Genomic DNA, 22,159 nt, shown 5'->3' on the forward strand with positions numbered 1-22,159 from the left:
CTGAAAGTGAAGAAGCATAAGGAACAGTTGGGAGTTTTATGGAGAATGGCAAAGGTTAGAAATGGGGAGATAAGATTTGATTAGAAATATGCAAAAACTTACCAAGCTTTGTGATCATGGCTAAGGTTCCTCTTCTTCTTCTTTTTAAGTCTATGTATAATGAAGCCAGTTGTCATAGTTTTTATTGGGAGCTCGAGGACAGAGTTGAAAAAATGTATAAATGATTCAGCAGATTCAGAATTGGGCAGAAGATCAAGATGGGAGGAATTAAGGATGTTTTAAGAGTGTACTTGAAATGATGGACAATCTTCAGACCCAATCACGAAAGAAAGAAAGAGAAACTAGGTGGTGGCCCCATTGATCTGGAGGACAGGAAGAAGCTACAGATTGTGCTGAAGGTAAAGAAAAGCGTGGTGAGAGGTATAAAAGGATGAAGAATAATGTTCAGAGAGAGAAAGTTGTGCTATTAATATAGTAATTGGTAAAGGGAACTGACACTCATTCTGAAGAAAATCATAAAGCAAAATTTCAGAAGGTAAAAGCCCAAACAAACTGACTGGAGATAGTTACAACCTGAATGGCCTTGCCGTGGCATTGTGAAATGTCCACCAAGGTATAATGATAGACAATATAAATAGCACCTAGAGTTTCTCATGAGACTGTGGGTAGCAGCAGATCTTGAAAGACAAGAAGAGTGAAGGCAAGACTGGGAGAGAAAGGGAAAAGGATGGATTTGGGTGTCCACCAAAAGCTGACTGTCGTTTCTATCACTGGTATTCTAGTCACCATTTCAACTTCTTTTGTACTTTACCCTCTTCACTGTTACTGTGTTTTTTAAATCAAAGAAATTGTCCTGATTTCTACACAAAGAGTTTGATATGTGTCACATCAAGTGTTTATTTATACTATACTTTCAGTGTAGCTGACCCAATGATTAAGCGTTTGCTTTATTTTTCCATTAGAAGCTGTTCAACCCCAAATAAAACCTGACCACCAATTTTTAAATGAAGTGATTTGGGGAGTCAAATTTACCCTTCTTTGAGGTAAATTTGAAATTATTGAAGCAAATTCTAGAGACATTCTTACTCTTGTTAATTTGATCATTTTTGTCTTTAGTTTCTTAATTTACCTTAGTATGACATTATTTTAATTTATATACTTAAAAAATCTCCAGCTTAGAAAATCTTTAAGAATAGATTTCAACCTGATACAAACCTAACTTGTTAGACTGGTTAGATTACAAGTGCCAATCAACTGATGAATGGATAGAACTGATGTGGTATATATTCATGATGGAATATTACTCAGCCATAAAAAAGAATGAAATCTTGCCATCCGCAAAAACATAGATAGAGCTAGAGAGTATTACACTAAGCAAAATAAGTCAGTCAAAGAAAGACAAATACCATATGATTTCACTCATATGTGGAATTTAAGAAAAAAACAAATGAACAAAGGGAAGAAAAAAGGGAGAGAGAGAGGCAAACCAAGAAACAGACTCTTAATTATACAGAACAAACTGATGGTTACCAGAGGCGAGGTGGGTGGGGGGGATGGGTGAAATAGGTGATGGGGATTAAGGAGGGCACTTGTGATGAGCACCAGGTGTTGTATAGGAATGTTGAATCACTATATTGTATACCTAAAACTAATATTACACTGTTTGTTAACTAACTGGAATTTAAATTAAATTTTTTAAAAAACTCCCAAAGTTAGAAAAAATTGTGTGTGTACAAAGCAAATTTCATTTTAAATATTATATATATAATCATTTGGTATGAACCATCATTTGATGGTTCAATTTCTGCTATTCTGCCCAATGGACTATGTGTCTTTGTCTTAGGGAAGGAAATTTACAGACTGCAGATTGCCTAATTAAATAGAACATCCAGAATGTCTCCTAAATATGCCCCTTCTCCCACATTTCACAACACTTAGGAATAAAGAGAGGTTCTCTGCTGCTGTTCAAGACTCATCTTTAAATACTTCAAAAATTTTAAGTAGCTCCATCTACTAATATCCCCTATCCTAAGTCCCACTGACACTGCCAAAAGACCTTTTAAGTTCTCTATCTTTCTAGAAAGTTTCAATGAATGAATCATGAAATTTCTCTCTCTCTCTCTCTCTCTCTCTCTCTCTTTTTTTTAATCATATGAAGCTTTTTTGGCATCTGTACAAATAACCCTTATAGCATATATGCTACAGTGCTTTTTTTTTTAAATTTCTTTTCAGCATAACAGTATTCATTGTTTTTGCACCACACTCAGTGCTGCATGCAATACATGCCCTCCTTAATACCCACCACCTGGCTCCCCCAACCTCCCACCCCCCATCCCTTCATAAACCCTCAGGCTGTTTTTCAGAGTCCATAGTCTCTCATGGTTCACCTCCCCTTCCAGTTTCCTTCAACTCCCTTCTCCTCTCCATCTCCCCATGTCCTCCATGTTATTTGTTATGCTCTACAAATAAGTCAAACCATATGATAATTGACTCTCTCTGCTTGACTTATTTCACTCAGCATAATCTCTTCCAGTCCTGTCCACGTTGCTACAAAAATTGGGAATTCATCCTTTCTGATGGAGGCATAATACTCCATAGTGTATATGGACCACATCTTCCTTATCCATTCGTCCGTTGAAGGGCATCTTGGTTCTTTCCACAGTTTGGCGACCGTGGCCATTGCTGCTATAAACACTGGGGTACAGATGGCCCTTCTTTTCACTACATCTGTGCTACAGTGCTTTTTAACTCACCCAATCCAATGTCTTTTATCTCCATTTTTCCCATGTTAACTATGGAGATAGCCATGTGTTAGAATCCATCATAATTTAGAATGACTTCAGGTTTAAATGTTGGAACTCTGAAATTCCCCTTTCAGACCATCATTTCACTTTAGGACATTAACCTTCCATTCATCCATTTAACAAATATTTATTGAGTGAGTGCCACATTATATACTGAACTTTATAAATACTCCCTTTTAAATGCTCTACATGTCCTTCTCCCTTATCTTCACACTATTTTTTTTTTCAGTAAGCTCTACGTTCAGCGTGGGGTTTAAACTCAAAACCCTGGTGGCAAAACATGAGAGACTATTAACTATGTAGTAAATGAACTGAGAGATGCTGGAGAATAGGTGGGTGTGGGATGGGCAAAATGGGTGAGGGGGTTAAGGAAGGCACTTGTGATGAGCATTGGGCATTAGATGAAGGGGATGAACCACTAATTCTACTCCTGAATCCAATATTGCATTGTATGTTAACTAGAATTTAAATAAAAACTTAAAACAAACAAAAAAGAGTCATGGCTATACTGACTGAGCCAGCCAGGTGTCTCATTCACTCTCATTCTTTGAAATTCCTCTCTGCATATTGTTGTTACTATCCTGATTCTAACCTCATTTGCTTTCCTCCCTACAGTAAGCTCCCAATAGATCATTTCAATTGCACTTTAACCTGCCCTTTCAGTCTCAACTTATCTTTCTTAGGCTCTTTTACTATTTCCTCTGACTTCATTCATTATTACTATGCTTTATTATCAGTATTTATTCATCTTTACCTATATATTTATGCATCTGTTGTTCTCTATTCCATCCTGCTCTTACCTTTGTTTCATGTGCATAGCGCAGGTCTGCTGGTGATGAATTGTCTGCGCTGTTTGTTGACTTATGACATCCTTGTTTTCTTTTCACTTTATAAGGATATTTTTGCTGGGTACAGAATTATAGGTTAGCAGTTATTTTCTCTTGGCACTTTAAAGATTCAAGACTAGAGTCTATACCTGGTCCAACTCTGATATTAGGGTGTTTTGAGAGCCTAAAGTATTTACAGGGGCTTCCCCAATGGCAGGCCCTGAACTATAGTCCTTGTCCTCTTGGTATTGAGAAACTTCCAAAAATCCCAATTATAGGGAGTCATAAGGTCTTTGGCTGTTTTTGTGTGCAAGAGGAGAAGTCACTGAAGAGTTGAACAGAAGAGTGATAGGCAAAAGGCCTTGTCTGTTTGCTGTAAAAAGAAAATACACTAAGAAAGCAAAGAGGAACATTTGAGGACCAGTTAAGAGGCTATTGCAAAAAAGCAAGTGAGAGATGAAGGTGTCATATAATTTCTTGTCTGGTCATTGAAATAACTTCCAAATCTTGAACTGTTTTTCTTTCCTGACGCCATAGTGATTTATTTCTAAGATTTATATCCAATGATGTCACTCCCCAGAGAGACCTCATTACATATCTTTAAGTAAAAATTCAAATTCTTCACCAAGGGACAAAAGGTCATATGCACGTTCTGGCTTCTGCCTCCCTTTCTAGCATCCCCTCTTATTCTACTTCTTTCTTTTAGCCAGTGATATCTATTTGGAGCCCAGAATCTCTCCATAGGTCATAAAACTTCTGTAAGCCTTCACGCCTCACCCATATTTTCCTCCTCCTTAAACCATCCTTCTCATCAACTCCCTTTTCTTGCCTGATTGACTCCAACTCATCTTTAAAGATTCAGCTGAAGGATTAAGAGTAAGAGAAACTTATCCTCTCTTGGAAAAGTTTCTGAATCTTTTCCTTTCCCATTCCAAGACATAAATGAGTCTTTTCTGCGGATTTAGTACAATTCAATAAACATTTATGGCATCTTCTCTCTGCCAAGAACAGTTTTAGGAGTTGGAGAATGACAAAAGAATAAGCTGCAGTATTTGCCCTCAAGGACCTCATTCTAGAAGAAGATACATAATACATAACTTCATTATGGTGTGGTGTGGATAGCAGTAGAAAATGATTTTGGGAGGAGGGTGTCAGTGAAGGTTTCCTGGAGGAGGAAAAATCCATGTTCATTTTTAAAGAATAAGAGTTTATCAAGCAGACAAGGTGCATGGGGTAAGGTGAATATTGAAGATCAAACAAACAATATATGCAATGGTATGGAATGGCAAAACAACAAGGTTTAGGAAAATAACAGAAGAATTGGTATTTGAGTGTAAATTTTAAAAGACAATTAATGGGATGTGAGTTTTAAAAGAATGGACAGGCAATCATTGATGATCTTATTTACAATGCATACTTCTATTGTAGTATTTATCATACTGTATTGCAGTGACCGATTTTCATCTCGAGGTCACCACCAGTGGCTCCTCCAAATAGGTATTGGGTCTTAATCATTAATCGTTGCATACATAGCAGCTATCCACGTGTCCAAGATGTAATGGATACTTAGTAAATGCTTATGTTATTAGTGCGGACCCTTTAAAACTTCTAAGAAGATTATTTTACAGAATACTATTTTTTTATTTGGTACAAGTCTATCTATCGATCTGTCATCTGTCTATTGCCTGGGTTGAATCTGGACATGATCAGGTCCAAAACTAAGTCAAAAAATAAAATTAAAATTGAATGCAATTAGTTAGAGATTGTTAGTAAAACTACATTTAAATCTGATACACAGAGCATGACATATTCAGTATGTAATATTTTAAAAATAAAATTTTATTAAATTACTTCTCAGATGTAAATGGCTGTCATTTAGAGAAAAGACAAATAAGTAGAATGGAATAGACATTTATGCAGCTTTTTCCAGGAAGCTTAGAAATTCCATGTGTATCTGTATATCTTTCCATTCACTCCTACTTCCTTCTCATATCTCTTCCACAGTATTGGACATCAGATGGAGATATTTTTACAGCAGAAAGAGATACTTGTTACAGTTTTAAGAACTCTGCAGCTCTGTTGGGTAGGGCAGGTAGTCTGTTGGGTCCCTATCCTAGAAGACTGATAGCCAGTTTTTCAGCCCCAGTGATTCTTGCCCCTTGTTTCCAAATGGGCATTTCAAGCCATTTTGGGAGGTAGCAATAATTTGTTAGAAATATCGTGAACATAAGGGGAAAAGGAGACCTAAAACCTGAAATCAATCATAATAATACATAGAAATAATCTGATAAAAAGTTGGAATATCCAAATGATATACTCTTGAGTAAGAACCACCACAAATTGACTAATTACCACTGAAGAAATAGGAAAAGTAAAGAGAATAAACACAGTGCTTTGACTTAAGTAGTTCCATGCATCTTTTCAAGAAAAAGACATCACTTGAGCTTGTTTCCCTTCTCTTACATTTTTTAAATGCCTTTACTGAGGAACCCACTCACCATTATGGCTTCTCCCAATATCCTCTCCTTTCTTTCTCCCCTTTCTCCCTTAGTATCTTTTTGCCACATACATTGCTCCTTCGGCTACTCTTGACATTGGACTCCAACAGGAAAAGAAAAAAGAAATCTATATGAAAATACAGCCACCATTTGAAGACCTTTTTGACACAGCAGAAGAATATATCCTTCTCCTCCTCCTTGAGCCCTGGACAAAGATGGTAAAATTCGACCAAGCTGCTTTTGGAAAGGTATTGTGGCACTAAGAAATGGCATGTGACCATTCAGGTTTACTACAAAACTGAGGATAAGCAACGTTATTAACTCACAAGAGAAAAACGGAAAAAGAGAAAAACTGGAAAAGATCTCATATGGGCCAGGGACTCAGTTAAGATTTGGCAGGCTCAAAATTGGAGCAGCGAAAGTATTTATTAACTTCATTTTTTGCCAGTTTCTCAATTGTCTTCTAACAAAAGACTAAAATCTTTGTCATTTTTAGTTCTCTGTACAATTACATCGGCAGAGAGAAATCTGAGGTTTGGTTTCCTGAGAACCAACAAAATCTGCTGTGATAATGTCCTGGCTTTGTCCCTTTTCACCATTTCTCAGCAGTGGCCTTCATTTAGATTAATGGAAAAATCCCATTTAATTTTCTCCTGGATGAGTTATGGTAAATATGACACCCATGGAAAATAGAAATGTTCCGTATGTATTGTGGGAAACACATTCTGTAACTTCAGTGTTGCTATTTGAAGGCACTGCTAATGTTCATTATGTCGGGATGTTTGATTGGATACGAGTTTCAACACAACTTTTTTAATTCCAAAAGAGGTCATTTTAAGTCTCAATGCTTGAATGTTTTCACTATTGTTATTGAGGAGTGGAGGAAATTTATTTCAATATTTATTTTGAACCACAGATTTGAACCATTCCTGGGCATTTTTTCCCTATGAAGTTAACGCATGGACCCTGTACATCAGGTCCCTCTGTGGAACTCTGCTGTCTTCATATTGCTGTTCTTTGTTCCTCTCTCCTCAACCACTTCTTAGTCTTGTCTTCTACCAGAAAGAATAGCTTAGGTAAACTAAGATAAAATTAATACCAAAACACCATGGATAGAATTACCTTTTCAGATTGTGATTGAACAACTCTCAGGGCTTACTAAATTCAGTGATGAAAATTAAATTTTCTGTCCTAATTTCTCTTTGTCCTCAAAAATTAGCATTACAACTTTTCTACAAAAATACATCTATTACACTAGAAAAGTTAGGCTATTGTATGAGATTTTTAAAAAATTCTCTCCAGTCATTATTTTAAATATAATGCATGGCATAGAGAAAAAAAGGACCTGAGATAGGGTCCTGAGATGTTAAAAAAAAAAAAAGATTTAGAATTATAACTAACTTCCCTAAACCAAAAAGTTTTGGCATTGGTGATGACTCTTATAAAATGTGTGGGAAAATGATACACTCTTTTTAACAGGAAACTAGAAACTTCCTTAAATTCAGCCCAGAGGACTTCTCTGAAAGTCCAGTTGACTTGGTTATGTAGATTTGCTCCCAAAAAGGATAATTAAGGAGACTACCAAAGCTAGTTATTAAATGTAGAAAGTTCTCAGTCCACCAAACTGATTTTTCCCTGGAATTGAGAAATTGAGAATGAGCTTGTTTTTGTGGCTGTCTAAAACAGTGCAAAACCTGCTCTGCAGACTGAGATGTACAATGAGGTTAATCTGATGAATGACCCTCTCCTTTCTCGCTACAGCAAAAAACCTTAGGTCACAGACTGTTACGAATGGAGTGCAGTCATTTCTTGTTCTGCTGTGGATTATTTGATTATTAACGCTAGCAATGCCTGTCTTTGTGACTCTTACCCTGTTGTAATGGGTAGAAAACGGAAATGTGACCCAGCATGTGTGCAGTGTTTGTTAGTTCGCATGGGGTGTCCAGAAAGGAGGAATGATCTCTGGTGTCACTATATCATTACGTAGAAATATTTTATCGCATGCACGCAAAGTCAGAATTTGCTGTAGTTAATATTTTTATGTTGGTCTTGCTGCTTTTGCCGCCAAACCAATTTATTTTATTGGCAAATGTATTCATTTTTGAGCCCACTGTTACCGGCAAATTTTGCATTCTTTCCCCACTTTTTCATAATGTACATTCTATTGATGTTACGAGCTTTATTATTATTTTATTAGGTGGAGCTGATAGAAGAAACTCGACAGTTAGATTCCACATACTTCAGAAAGCTACAGGCTTTGCATAAAGAGACATTTTCCAAGAAACCTGAGGTAAGACAGCTCACTACTTAGAAAAATCAACTTTTTATCCTGGAGAGGATTACCACTGTATATATTAGCATGGGGCAGGGGGATCATATATTGAGGAGATCATGTCCTGATAAAGTAGGGGATAGGCAGTTTCATTTCTCTGCTACTTCTTTGCCTAGGATGCTGTGTTTGACAGGTATCACTTTATACTGACACATTAAACAACAAACCCGAAGAACAAAGCAGATGAGGTAATGTAGTGAGCCAAGCCACTTGCCTGACTTAGTTAAGAGCCTTAAAGCCACATTATTCCTTCAAATGTTTCTGGTTATTTTCTGTATGGCAACTATTCTATTCATTGTCAATTCAAAAAAAGAGTTAAATTGAGTTTTCCAAACAGAAAGGGAACTGTCGTGTGACAGCAATAGGCAAAACAATAAAGGGAAGAATATGGAAGGGATCTGGGGGAGTCCGTAAAAAGATCATAGGATTAACTAGGATAGTAAAGTGTTATTTTGATTTATAAATTTGCAAATTTGGGATTCGCTACATAAACCATGGTAGATCCTGAAAGTCATAAAATGAAATTTGTATATTTACATAAAAGTGAGAGTTCATATTCACATTTATCGACATGGAAAATGCCCAGGACATATTATTATATAAAGATAATGGGGGTGGGGCCTGGGTGGCTCAGTGGGTTAAAGCCTCTGCCTTCGGCTCAGGTCATGATCCCAGGGTCCTGGGATCAGGACCTGCATCGGGTTCTCTGCTCAGTGGGGAGCCTGCTTCATCCTCCCTCTCTCTGCCTGCCTCTCTGCCTACTTATGATCTCTGTCAAATAAATAAATAAAATCTTTTAAAAAAATATGGGGAACAAAAAATACTGGTATCATATAATCCTATGTAAAATTATATGTATGTATTTCTCCATGTATTCATATATGCAAAGAGAGGTATCTGGAAAGATGTTCACAAAAATGTTGAAGACCGTTAGCTCTGAGTGATAAGGTTTAATTGATCTATTTTTTTTTCAGGTGATAGTTTTACTTTCTCCTCTGTGCCTATCTCAAATTTTTACTGTTTTACAATAAAATTTTACACAAACAGTAAAGTTTTTATTAAGCTTTCATTTGTCAAAGAGAGAGAGAGCACAAGCAGGGCAAGTGGCAGGCAGAGGGAGAGGGAGAAGCAGACTCCCCACTGAGCAAGGAGCCCGATATGGGACTCGATTCCAGGACCCTGGGATCATGACCTGAGCTGAAGTCAGACACCTAACAGACTGAGCCACCCAGGTGTCCCAGGAGAGTTTTTTAAATGTAACCTTCATGAGGGGCACCTGGTGGGCTCAGATGATTAAGTGTAATCTTCATGATAGTTGCCTTTTTAACACAGAAATTCTTTATTTGAGAAACTACTTATTAGCATCTTGGAAAGACTATATAAAAATCCAAAAAAGTAGCACATTTTGTTGCATTTTAAACTTAATGAAAATGTTCATAAAATTGTGTTTTAAGTTTGTGTTTTAACCTTACGAACTAAAATGTAGCATGTTAGTTGTATTTTAGGTTGTTTTTAAAAATTTATGAACTAAAATGTGTAATTCTCCCCATAATCCTTTTCCACACTGGAAATTGGTTTTTTAAATATTGGTATTCTCTCTCATGGTCTGATGCTTTTCAAACACAAATAGAGGGGCGAATTAATTATATAAGGAATTCCATAAGGAAAGGAAAGGTTTTTCAAAGAGTAAGCTTCTCTAGCTCTTTGCCCTTAAATAGAACTTATAAACTGCAAAACATCAGGTCTTAAAATGCCTAAACATTAACTTTTATATGAAGAAGTTTACATGTAAAGAATGTGCTATTAGAAAACTATGTTGCCTTATCTATAACTTTCAGAATTGCTATAAATAAAAGAACATTTTATGTTCATAATACATTGTTAAGAAAAAGAACCAAGTTACAAAACCATACATAGTTGTTCAGTCCAATCTTGGCTTTTAATAAACTACATGTGTGTACGCAAAAAAAACTAGAAGATTTGTATTTTAAAATGTTAGCGGTCGTTGTCTCTGAGACGAATAGTAAGTAGAATGTATGTTTTTTGTTTTCTTATTATAAAAGATATATTACTCTTGTACTAACAAAAATAAGAAAATTAAATGTTTTATAAGCAAATATATGGTAAATGTTTACTAAGTGTTCCTAAAAAGAAGTGAATGGAACAGCAAGAAACAGAACAGAATTTGAGAGGAGTTAGAGCCAGATTCTAGATTCTAGATCCTCACCTACTTCTACCATTGCATTGTTAGATGGTGTTGGCCTAATTGTTCATTTTTATTTCAACTTCCCTTTCTAAATATGGAAAACAATTTGCTGTATTTAAGAGATTTTTTAATGAAAAATTTTATTTCACTAGGACACTGCTAGTGAAATTGGAACTGGTATTTCACGGCTTCCTGAGGTCTCTAAAAAGCCAGAATACTGGAATAATGTTCCTGAAGAATATAAGCACTTTAATTTTAATGACCTGCTTAACAACAAACTGGAGTTTGAACATTTCCGCCAGTTTCTTGAGGCTCATTCTTCAAGGTAAGGAACATAAGCATTTTAAAAAAATGTATTTCTCCCTTAAAGCATCATTTTCTAAGCTATTTATGTTTTTAAGCTACTTATTTTGATTGAACATATTATAAAAGTGATTTGGTGCAAGATTTCACCCATGACAGTAAAAAGTAATGAGCATACCTCTTTGAAATCTGTATGGTAACTTTTTGTTGGGGAGTGCATTTTGATAAGAGCAACCTCCCAATGTTATTTCAAGTCGTCGAATAAGATTTGTTAGTAGTTTTTAGCATTGGCTAAATAAAAACACCAAAGTGTTTTATTCTTTTGCTTTTCTACTCTTTCTTTCTTTTGCATTTTTCTAGACAGCTGCTTTAATTAGTATTTCTAAAAAGTATCTCCTTTATATTTTTCTAAACTGTTGAAATTATCACTATAATACTTGTGATTTTTATTAGCTAATACATCAATGAAATACTAGTTTTGCACAGAATCTTGGAAACTTATGACATATTTATGTAATGTAAACTGAAATATTGATCATATATTTTTCCAATAATTTTCTCCCAAGTTAGCAGAAAAGGTTTAGACCTGGGAGCCAAATTTCACATATATAGTTTCCCTTCTTATTGATGGGAATTGTGAATTTAGCATGTTGCTATACATGCAGTAGATGGAAATTTTCCCAGATTTGATATAAACAATATGAGTCCAGCATTGATGGAGGAACTCTTGAGAACCTGTCAATAACAGTAGTAGATTCTTTTCTGATCCCAGTACTCCCGTGTTCATTCATATATTTAGCTAGGATTAGGCATATTATTGAACTCATTTGTTTCATGACCTAATCAGTTCGCTAACTAAGACAACAACTTTTTGGGTGGGTTAGTAGAATTCAGAGAAAAAAAATAAAAAGGCCTGTACTTTGTTTTTGTTTTCATTTTAGTATGGACCTTATGTGCTGGACGGACATTGAACAGTTCAGAAGAATAGTTTACGGAGACCGAAAGCAAAGGGAAGAAAAATCTATATATATTAAAAACAAATACCTTAATAAAAAATATTTCTTCGGTCCCCAAAGTCCAGCTTCTCTATATCAGCAGGACCAGGTATCAATATGTAAACATATATTCTTTGTTGAAGTATGAAAACCAGTAATTTTTTAAAATTTAAATTCAATTATTTAACCTATAGTATATTATTAGTTTCATAGAAAGAGTTCAGTGATTCATCAGTCTTAAATAATACCCTGTGCTCATTACATCATGAGCCCTCCTTAATATCCATCACCCAGTGACCCCATCCCCCTTCCCTCCAGCAACCTTCAACTTATTTCCTATGATTAAGAGTCTCTTATGGTTTAGTCTCACTCTCTGGTTTCGTCTTGTTTTATTTTTTCCCTCCCTTCCCCTGTGATCCTGTTTTGTTTCTTAAATTCCACATATCAGTGAGATCATATGATAATTGTCTTTCTCTGTAACATATTTTGCTTATCATAATATCCTCTAGTTTCATCCACATCATTCCAAATGGCAAGATGTCATTTTTTTTTTTTTTGATAGTTGAGTAGTATTCCGTTGTATTTATATGCCACATCTTCTGTATCCATTCATCTGTTGGTGGACATCTGGGCTCTTTCTATAGTTTGGCTATCGTGGACATTGATGCTATGAACACTGGAGTGCATGTGCCCCTTTGGATCTCTACGTTTGTATCTTTAGGGTAAATACCCAGTAGTGCAATTGCTGGGTCATAGGGTAGCTCTATTTTCAACTTTTGAGAAATCTCCGTATGGTTTTCCCGAGTGGCAGCACCAGCTTGCATTCCCACCGAAGTGTGAGAGGGTTCCCCTTTATCCTCATCCTCACCAACATCTGTTGTTTCCTCACTTGTTAATTTTAGCCATTCTGACTGGTGTGAGGTCATTGTGGTTGAAAACCAGTAATTTATTTCTTTTTGTCAACAACTTGAAAGTCATCTATTTTGCTTTGCTTTTATGATTTATATGTTAGATACTTTGAAGATCTTTTTAAGTTATTTCTTATTTAAGTTAGTATCTACAAATTAAATGCCTTTAAAATTCACTCAAGTATACTATAAAACTGTTATTTTTAAAGTAATTTATAAAACAAAAACAGCTTTTATTCATCCGGTCATCCATTCATTCAGCAAATATGAATGCCTGTGATATATGTTGTCATTATTTACTATATTATTACTGTCATTATTACTATATGTCATTCTTACACTATGTGGTGTCATTATTTATGGCAAAAAGGCCAGACGGGAATTCAGCAGTGTGACTAAGTGTTCATGTAACACTTTGATCACATGAAATATGGTTCAATTTTTATGCTTTTGAAATGTAAAGAATTAAGTATTGTAATGAGTTTGAAGTTTGCTAGTACCACATTACTACCTGGAGATCAAATGTGTAGTGTTTGATATTTTTATTTTGGTAGTTTAAAAGGATATCTATTTTAATGGTGTACATCTATAAAATACAAGTTTCAGATAAATGCTAAATTCAGTCAATTAAAGGAAAATACAGAAGTGTTCATAAGTAGGGCATACCACATTAAAAAGCTAGATCTTACAGGGGTAAAATAAGCAATACTTTTTGGGAATAAGAAGGAGAAGGAATTCTGAAATTAAGCAACCTTGACAAAATGCCTTGCCATTAGTTCCCTGAGATCCAAATCTGGGCTGTATTAGCAAAAGTATTGAGTATCTCAATAAGTACAAGTATGAAATAAACACATGGAAGGCATTTGTTTTCTGTTTGGCTTGTGGTACACTGTATGAGGGTTCCTGGTATCTGATGCTACTGTGTGAACCTTCCATACTAGAACATGCTGAGAACTTCAAATTCAGTAGAAAAAGTGATTCATTGCTATCACAGCAAATGACTGTGTTTACTCCAGGGAGTGTCCTCAATGACCTTTCTTCCTCATCTCTGGCCTTACTTTTATTTTTGTTTAAGTATTTTATACTTAAGGATATTCATATCACATTACATTCCATATAGATCTTGCTAGTTCTAATTTCAGCTGGGTGGGCCAAGTTTGCATTTTGATCAGCAAAGCAGTCTTTTCCTCTTTTTCTTTTTCCTTCCTTTTTTATATAAAAAAATCAGTATTATTAAAGGATGGCTATGAGGGTTTCTCATCTTTTAACAATTATTAGTAAGATTTGATTGATTTTATTAATCAAAGGTGAACTAGGAAGGAGGTAATTTTTCCATTGAGGAGCCCAGAAGTTTTGAATGATGCTTGCACAGAACAGGCAGAAAACAATGATTTATAGCAGGAAATAGTCACTTGTGGCTTGTTGAAGCTGAGACTTCTACAGAAGGAAGATCTGGGCCACCAAGAAATTATATTTTGTAAAAGGTGTCTCCTGTGCAGGTCAGGGACTCTTCTCTGTATAACATGGTCTCTCTCTACTTCTGCTGCTTCTGTTTTCTTCTTCAGAGTTGTTGCAGCAGCTCTGCATTGCTAGGACCATCCTCATCCCACCACGTCCAACCCAACATTTGTTTGTGCCTATTTAGAATTTATGAGTCAAGGTTGTCTCCTAAGTAATTCATGCCCCATTTTCCTCATACACAAAAGAAAACGCTTTCTCCAACTAGTCAACTTGACCAGAATCACAGATTCATAGAATCTTAGACCTGGACGAGCCTTTAGAGAACACATAGACTAACAATTCCCCTCATTTCATAGTTGAAGATGCTGAGGCTGTGGAGAAAAAAATGGCATTGCTTGTGGTCACACAGGATTAAAAACCCAACTCCTGTGTTCTCTGAAATATATCACGAGCAAAATCAGACATCTAAAAAAACCATCACATAAACCACAATTGTCTGTTTGATGTTATAGGGGAGTTCTAGATTTTTACCATTCCACAATAGAGCCAGGAGATACCTTTCAGCAAATGACAGCTGTGCTACCTAACGCGTGCTTGGGAAACGGTTTGGGAGTAGATGGATAAATGAATGACTATTAGTGTTTCTTCACTAAAACAGGAGTTTGCAGTTTTTCTGTTTCCTTTGTATTTTCTTAGATAATGAATTTAAGTGGTGGCTGGGGAAGAATGCTCCATGAGCAGCTTGATGCCCCTGTCCTGCTTGAAGTTCAGAAGCACGTCCTCAATAAGCTGGAAAACGTGTGGTTGCCATTGTTTCTTGCAAGTGAACAGTTTGCAGCACGCCAAAAGATAAAGGTATATCAGTTAGTGGAATATTTGCATAGCAATAGGCAGTACCTCTTAAAACATCACATGTGTCTACCCGTGGACCCAGCCATTGAACTTTTTTTTTTTTTTTAAAGATTTTATTTATTTATTTGTCAGAGAGAGAGAGAGAGAGAGAGAGCGAGAGTGAGCACAAGCAGATAGAGTGGCAGGCAGAGCCAGAGGGAGAAGCAGGCTCCCTGCTGAGCAAGGAGCCCGATGCGGGACTCGATCCCAGGACCTGGGATCATGACCTGAGCCGAAGGCAGCGGCTTAACCCACTGAGCCACCCAGGCGTCCCCAGCCATTGAACTTCTATGGTACAGTGGTTAAGAGCATGGAGTCAGCCTTCCCAAGGTTTTGCCTCAACCCTGCCATGTGTTAACTGTTCACTTTCAAGGTTTTTTGTTGTTTTTTTTTAAGTATATTTCATTCATTCATTCATTCATTCATTCATTCATTTACACTTTACGTAATCTCTACACTGAACATGGAGCTCGAACTCATGACCTCAAGATCAAGAGTCTCACGTTCTACTTGACTGAGCCAGCCAGGTCCCCCAACAGCTTTTAAGTTTTATAACCTTAGTTTCCTCATTTGAAAAATAACTGGGGTTAATAAGAGTAATTGCTTCCTAAGATAATTGTGAAGATGAAATGAAAGAAGGTATGTGTAGTTTCTTAGCGTGGTACCTTGCACACAACGAAGATTCAAATAGTACTTATTAATCTAGGTGTTATTTTTTTATTGTTATGAAGTCTTCATATAAACGGGCAAGGATATACAAGGGGGAATAGTTAAATGCTTTATGATAATTCTGTGCTATGAAGATTTCTATATAAAATGGGGTTATAAAATGAGATTAAAATATAAAAATGAGATTTCCGCAGGAACTGATATGAAAGATTATTTCTTGAGGGAAACAAGCAGATGCAGAATAGCATATAGAAGATAATCCCATTACGTATTCTTATATCTCTATATCGATTTATGTATTTATTTTTCTATCTATCTGTATTTGTATGAAAAAAGTCTACAAGTATCTGCCTCCTGGGGAATAGGAAGGATTTTTACTTTGTGAAATGGGGTGTTTTTTTTTTTTTTAGTATATGTGCTGCCGAAGCGAGCACTGAAATGGGGTGTTTTTTGTTTTTGTTTGGTTTTTGCTTTGTTTGCACTTTATAAAAAGTTTGTGTTACTTTGATAATTTAAAATGTCATTGTCACACCAAACACAGGCAAACCTTATCTTTACAAACATAACATAAAGGGACAGAAGGTGAAATTTTGGGCTCTAGTATGCAAAAGTACATGCCATTAGTGTTGATCAGGAAGAATCTAAAAGAACTGTCCTCTATATTCAATTTATCAAACACTTTGAGCCTTACTTATTTGGAAATAATCCTTAGTCTTATGAGCACCTTAAATTATGGAAAACACAATACAGCTGGGAAAAATAGAATTTATAGTCTGAAGAAGAGCTGACTTGTTTTAGGCAAAAAGTTCCTGGAAATAAGCTTTGAGGCAACTCAAATCTCCTCATTTCCTTTCTTTAGGCTTTGGCTTACTAATATTATTTACCACGTTTTTTCACTATGTTGACCACAATAACTTTATTGTAACTTATAACCGTTTCCTGACTGACTTAGCGTTCTTTGGGTGGCAAACAACATGAACTGATTCTGGCAACCTTCAGCCAAGGAGAAAGGAGAGAATTTGTTATAAAATGGTGCTAGAACATCTCACACACTGAGGGGAAGCGTTGACACCCAAGCTCTAGAAAGGCCAGGGGCTGGGACAGCCCTGGACATCCAGCAGAAGTTCCTGGATCTTTTCTCTAGCTGTGGCTATCAAAAAGCAGCACCTATGATCCAGTAGTGGTCTCTCTAGGTCAGTGCCTATCTATCTGCTGTGGACAGGGAGGTAGTTTCACATAGCCCAGATTTGGCAGGAGTGGTTCCCAAGGGAAGATAGTGCATATAGGCAATAACCTCAAGAAATATCCACTATATTTCCTCCCTGTGTTGAATAACTTCTGTGCTTTTCTAAAATTAGCTGTGGCTAGAAAATAGCACAAAAATCTGGGAAATCCTAATTATCTCTCCCGCTTCAATTTCCAGGGGACCCAAAGTGAACTATTATCCACATTTGGGGCAACACACTTAGGTATTATTAGCTTAATTTTGCAGACAGGGAAACTGTTCAGAGAATTTGAGTGACTTGCCAGGCACCTAGGGAGAGCTTCCCTTTCTAAGTCTGGTCTTTTTTCTCCTAAACTGCATTATCTCTTATCCATGCTGACCTTTACCTCATTTTTAAAAGCTGTTAAATTAGGGGCACCTGGGTGGTGCAGTCCGTTGGGCAGCCAGTTGTTGGTTTCCACTCAGGTTGTGTTCTCAGGATGGTGGGATTGAGCCCTACGTGGGGCTCTGTGGTCAGCATGGTGTCTGCTTGAGATTTTCTCTCTCTCTTTCTCTCCCTCTGCCCCTCACCCCACTAGTGCACACTCTCTTAAAGAAATAAATAAATATTTTTAAAAAAATAAAATAAAAGCTATTAAATTAGTAAATGATGTAAAAAAAGGTAGACATTCTGAATAATTGGGATAAAATAATTGGTTTTGCTTTCAGGTACAGATGAAGGACATAGCCGAAGAGCTCTTGTTACAGAAGCATGAAAGGAAGATCGGGGTCTGGAAGGCAAGTAGTTTGTTATAGTCTTCCTCTTGCCCCTCCACTCTGTCAAAGTATTGTTTTTTTCCTCCCCTACTTGTTCAAAGACCCTCATTGTAGACACTGCTTTCTAAGCCACTGACTCTGTTTAATTGGCTGATGGAATCTGGGGGAGAGGGTGATTCTGCCAGAGCCCTCTTCTTAAAGCCCTCTCGATCTGCTAAACCCTAGAAGTGTGCTTTAAATATTGGACTTTAAATATGCACTTTAGTTTAATTTGCTAGTGGTGGATTTATTGAGGCAGGCTGTTCATTTTAACATATGGTAGCTTATTGATTACTGAGCATGAATTCACAAAAAGAATAGGTATGCAACAGAATGAGCAAGTTAAATTATTTTGCATTATATTCTGTTGAAAGTTACATTTTGGCTTTAAAAGGATTAAAAACTATCATTTTATAATAGGATACCTAATTAGAAATTGCCTATTTTGCTTCTTAACAAGCATGATAAACACAGTCTTCCTTTTGAGCCTATAAATTTATATGTATTCATCCTTCTACAGATCATTCTGGGACGTCAGGCTAGACCCGGGTAACCCCCTACATACATAAAATTTTATTTGACTATTAGAGGATTGTATGTATCTGCTAGGATGCTCTTTTTCTATATTTTCCTCTTGAAAGGAAATAAACCATTCTTATGTTTGTCTTTTGCTATATTTTTTGTTGAAGTGCTAAGGAAGATGGGCTTACATTTCATATTATTATGCATTATAAATTATGTTATTTTCTGTTGTGTTAAATTACTAAGTTTTGTATATTAAGAACTAGGTCTTAAAACATTATTTGCTGAGTGCATTTTAAATAAACATCCCAGTCTAATACATAATTATTCCTATTTATAGGGGTGTAATTTTAATACAGAATGAATGGTGAGGTCTTAACTTTTTGACCAGAGAATATGTGCCTCACTAAAACATGTTAGGCGTCTAATCACTTTATCAGGGTTAAGGCACTGCTGTTCACCTCAATTGCCTAGTATTGCCTTCCCTTTTCAGTTTTCAATTCAAATGTTATCCTCAAGACTCTTCTGCAAAGCTTTTGCTCCTCTGGACAGAATGAGTTACTCCTTTTGTGTTCCCATAGTGCTTTGTACATAACTTTCTTCAACACTTATGCTGATAGTCACACATGATTTGTTTCAGGAAATTTATTTAATGCGTTGTCAGTAATGGATATTTATCATGTGTTTTGACTGAGAGTTACTGTAATTCCTAAATTCATTTAAAACATTGCCTTTGGAATGGTGCTTCTTTGCATGATTGTAGACTAAACTCAGATTTGGGGAACTTCAATAAAATTTATCCAGTAAAAAAAAAATGTTCTATTCAGTAAATTCAGTAAAATCTATGTCTTATGTTTTTTAATCTGAGAGGCTAAAGAGGAATGGATATGTGATCTAAAATGGTCAAAACTTAGAAAGTAAACATCTTGTATTTCAAAACTGTGAAGATACAAACTAAGTAATACTTGTAAGCGTTACTAACACATCATAGGTCCATCTGGCTTTTTTGTTTTGTAAAGTAAATCCTCAGTCAGAAGAAGCTTATTACTAAAAATAATGTAGTAATGATTTTTCTTCTTGTTATCAAGTACTAATATCAGTTTTTATTAAAATAATATGAAGATGTCTCACCTAAAAATATGATTTGTTTTCTAGTTAGAATCTCCACAGCAAATTTCCTGCTTAAATTAACAGGATTAATTGGTAATTTTTTTTTGTAAGATTTAGAAAAAATATCTTAAATGTTCTAGTGGTCTTATTTTTTAAAAGGCAAGCGAGTTATATTTAATATATAATATGGTACATGTATAATAATATGTAGTTTTAAAATACATAATAATAATGTAACAATATATAATCATAAAATTATGGTTGCACTTTTCTGTTTAGGTACAGAATTCACACAATGCATTAAAATGTAGTTTTTCACCATAGTCCCAAACTGTAATGATTCTTAACATTCTTAAACAACATAGTTATATGTTCTGAATCATCCAATCATTTCTTTTTCTCTCTACCTCTTTAAAAATTGAACAAGATCAAATAAAACTCATGGATACAGAGAACCAGAAGGTTGGTTCCCAGAGGACAGGAGGGTGGGATGTTAAGTGAAATGAATGGAGTCAAGAGGTTTCAGTTCTAGTTATGCAATAAGTAGGTCTTGGGGATATAATTTTATAGGATGGTGACTAGCGTCAATAACATTGTATTTCATTGCATATTTGAGAGTTACTAAAGGTAAATCTTAAATGCTATATTCATAAACAGAAATGTTCTGTATCATTGTATGAAGACTGATAGTAACTACTTATTGTGGTAAACATTTGGCAGCATATATAAATACTGAATCATTATGTTGTATAGCTGAGACTAATACAATGTTACATGTCAATTATACCTCAATAAAAATATTCATAAATGAAAAAAATTATGCCATAAAATTATGGAGACAAAAGAGAGAAGAACAGAGAGGTATAAGTTGCCAAATTCTGTTGTATCCATGCCATAAATTCCAACAGCCCAAAATAAAGGAGGTTGAAGTTGGTAATTTTTAGCCTAATAAATGACCTTATTATTACTTTTTAGAATACAGCTAATTTTCTATATTATCTACTTTGGACAGCCTGTGGAGAGTAAGTGGATATCTTCGTCTTGTGAAATCATTGCTTTTCGTAAAGCATTATTGAATCCAATTACTGCAAGACAGTTTCAACGGTTTGTGGCACTAAAAGGAGATTTATTGGAAAATGATGTACTCTTTTGGCAAGAAGTACAAAAATATAAGGTATCATATTAGAAGCTTGAGAAAACCACCTTTTTGTGTGTGTGTGTGTGTGGAGGAAATGTCTTAACACATCAGATTCTTACCTGTGACTCCATAGACAAGATTTTTATGAGATATCCCAATTGTTTCATCTTCAGACCAATACATAACTATTAAGGTGTTTATTGTTCTATGTTAGGCACATTTCTTATTATACAGTGAAAAGTAAGAGTGAGCCCTGAAATGATAGAATTAGATTTTTCAACATAGTCACATATATTACATATTCACATATATTATGACTTAATGAGATCCTTCCTGAAAAGAGTTTTAACTGTATTTCTGCCTATCACTCCTCTATAAATGGACCATACACATTTCTTCCTGAAGACATCCATATTCAGTACTTTAACCAAGATCTCTTTACCGGAATTCCTCCCAACTATATTGTCAGCAATGGTAATCAAAGATAGACAATTATAGATAAATAAACCAACAGAGATGAGAGGAGCTTTTGTATTAGGAAGAATGGCCAAATTTTTAACAAAACAATTAATTGAAAGAACAAGTTTAGGGGCAAAGGTAGTTTATTTTTAGGTTTAAGTTTAAGTGTTTATTGAAACCATATTGCATCTTTGCGTTGAAGAAAGGAAAGGACTTTCTAGGTATTATAATCTAGACTTAAATATGCAATGTTATCAAGAAATACCTAAGAGTAGGCATCCAGACTCTGCTTCATGCTCCCACAGGGAGCGAGCAGCCTATTTATCCCATTATAAAGGTAAAGAATAAAAATAAAACTGGAAGTTAAGATGATAATACTTTCAATTCGTCTATACTCTAAGTATGAATTATGCAATACTAATATTCTGCAGCATTTTTATTCTATATAGTTAGTAATTGCTCGATAAAATCTATTTCCAAACTTTCTCCAACTTACCATGAAACTGTTTTCTATTCTTTTCTGTTATGAGCAATTTTTGTACTATTCTCACCTTAGAAATTTTCTCAGAAAAAAAAATGTTTCAAGATAAAATTTTTCAAAATCTGTCACAAGGTAAGCAATATTAAATTTTTTTTTGAGAATTAAGAAGGAGGTAGAGTCTGTTTTCCAGAATAGGCAGTAATACGAGTGGGCAGAATTATTTTTAAGCTGCTATGAATATGAGTAAGCCCAACCCCACTAGGATAAGAGGTAATGCAATAATCCTTGCACGAAAGACATTTAAAAACACCCATTCTGAGAAACAAACTGATGGTTTTAGAGGGGAGGGCAGTGGGGATTTGGGTGAGCCTGGTGGTGGGTATTAAGGAAGGCATGTATTGCATGGAGTACTGGGTGCGGTGCATAAACAATGAATCTTGGAACACTGAAAAAATAAAATTAAATAAATAAATAAGTAAATAAAGTAAAAAAAAGAACCACCCATTCATTCGAAGTCAATCCTTAGTTGTGCGAC

At 35.4% G+C, this 22,159-nt stretch overlaps 1 protein-coding gene across 1 annotated transcript in view; it reads left to right on the forward strand.

The window, feature by feature from the left end:
• The window catches only part of LOC111146491 (regulator of G protein signaling 22), a 120,693-nt gene that overhangs the window by 83,651 nt on the left and 14,883 nt on the right, over positions 1–22,159 (forward strand). Inside the window, 7 exon segments of the mRNA XM_022502038.1 lie at positions 6,183–6,377; positions 8,327–8,419; positions 10,820–10,992; positions 11,912–12,074; positions 15,031–15,189; positions 17,828–17,896; positions 20,559–20,720. Of these exon segments, the coding sequence (XP_022357746.1) occupies positions 6,183–6,377; positions 8,327–8,419; positions 10,820–10,992; positions 11,912–12,074; positions 15,031–15,189; positions 17,828–17,896; positions 20,559–20,720 (1,014 nt within the window).

Source organism: Enhydra lutris, unplaced genomic scaffold, assembly GCF_002288905.1.
Source record: "Enhydra lutris kenyoni isolate GAN:26980312 unplaced genomic scaffold, ASM228890v2 scaffoldscaffold14, whole genome shotgun sequence".
Taxonomy (NCBI): Eukaryota; Metazoa; Chordata; class Mammalia; order Carnivora; family Mustelidae; genus Enhydra; species Enhydra lutris.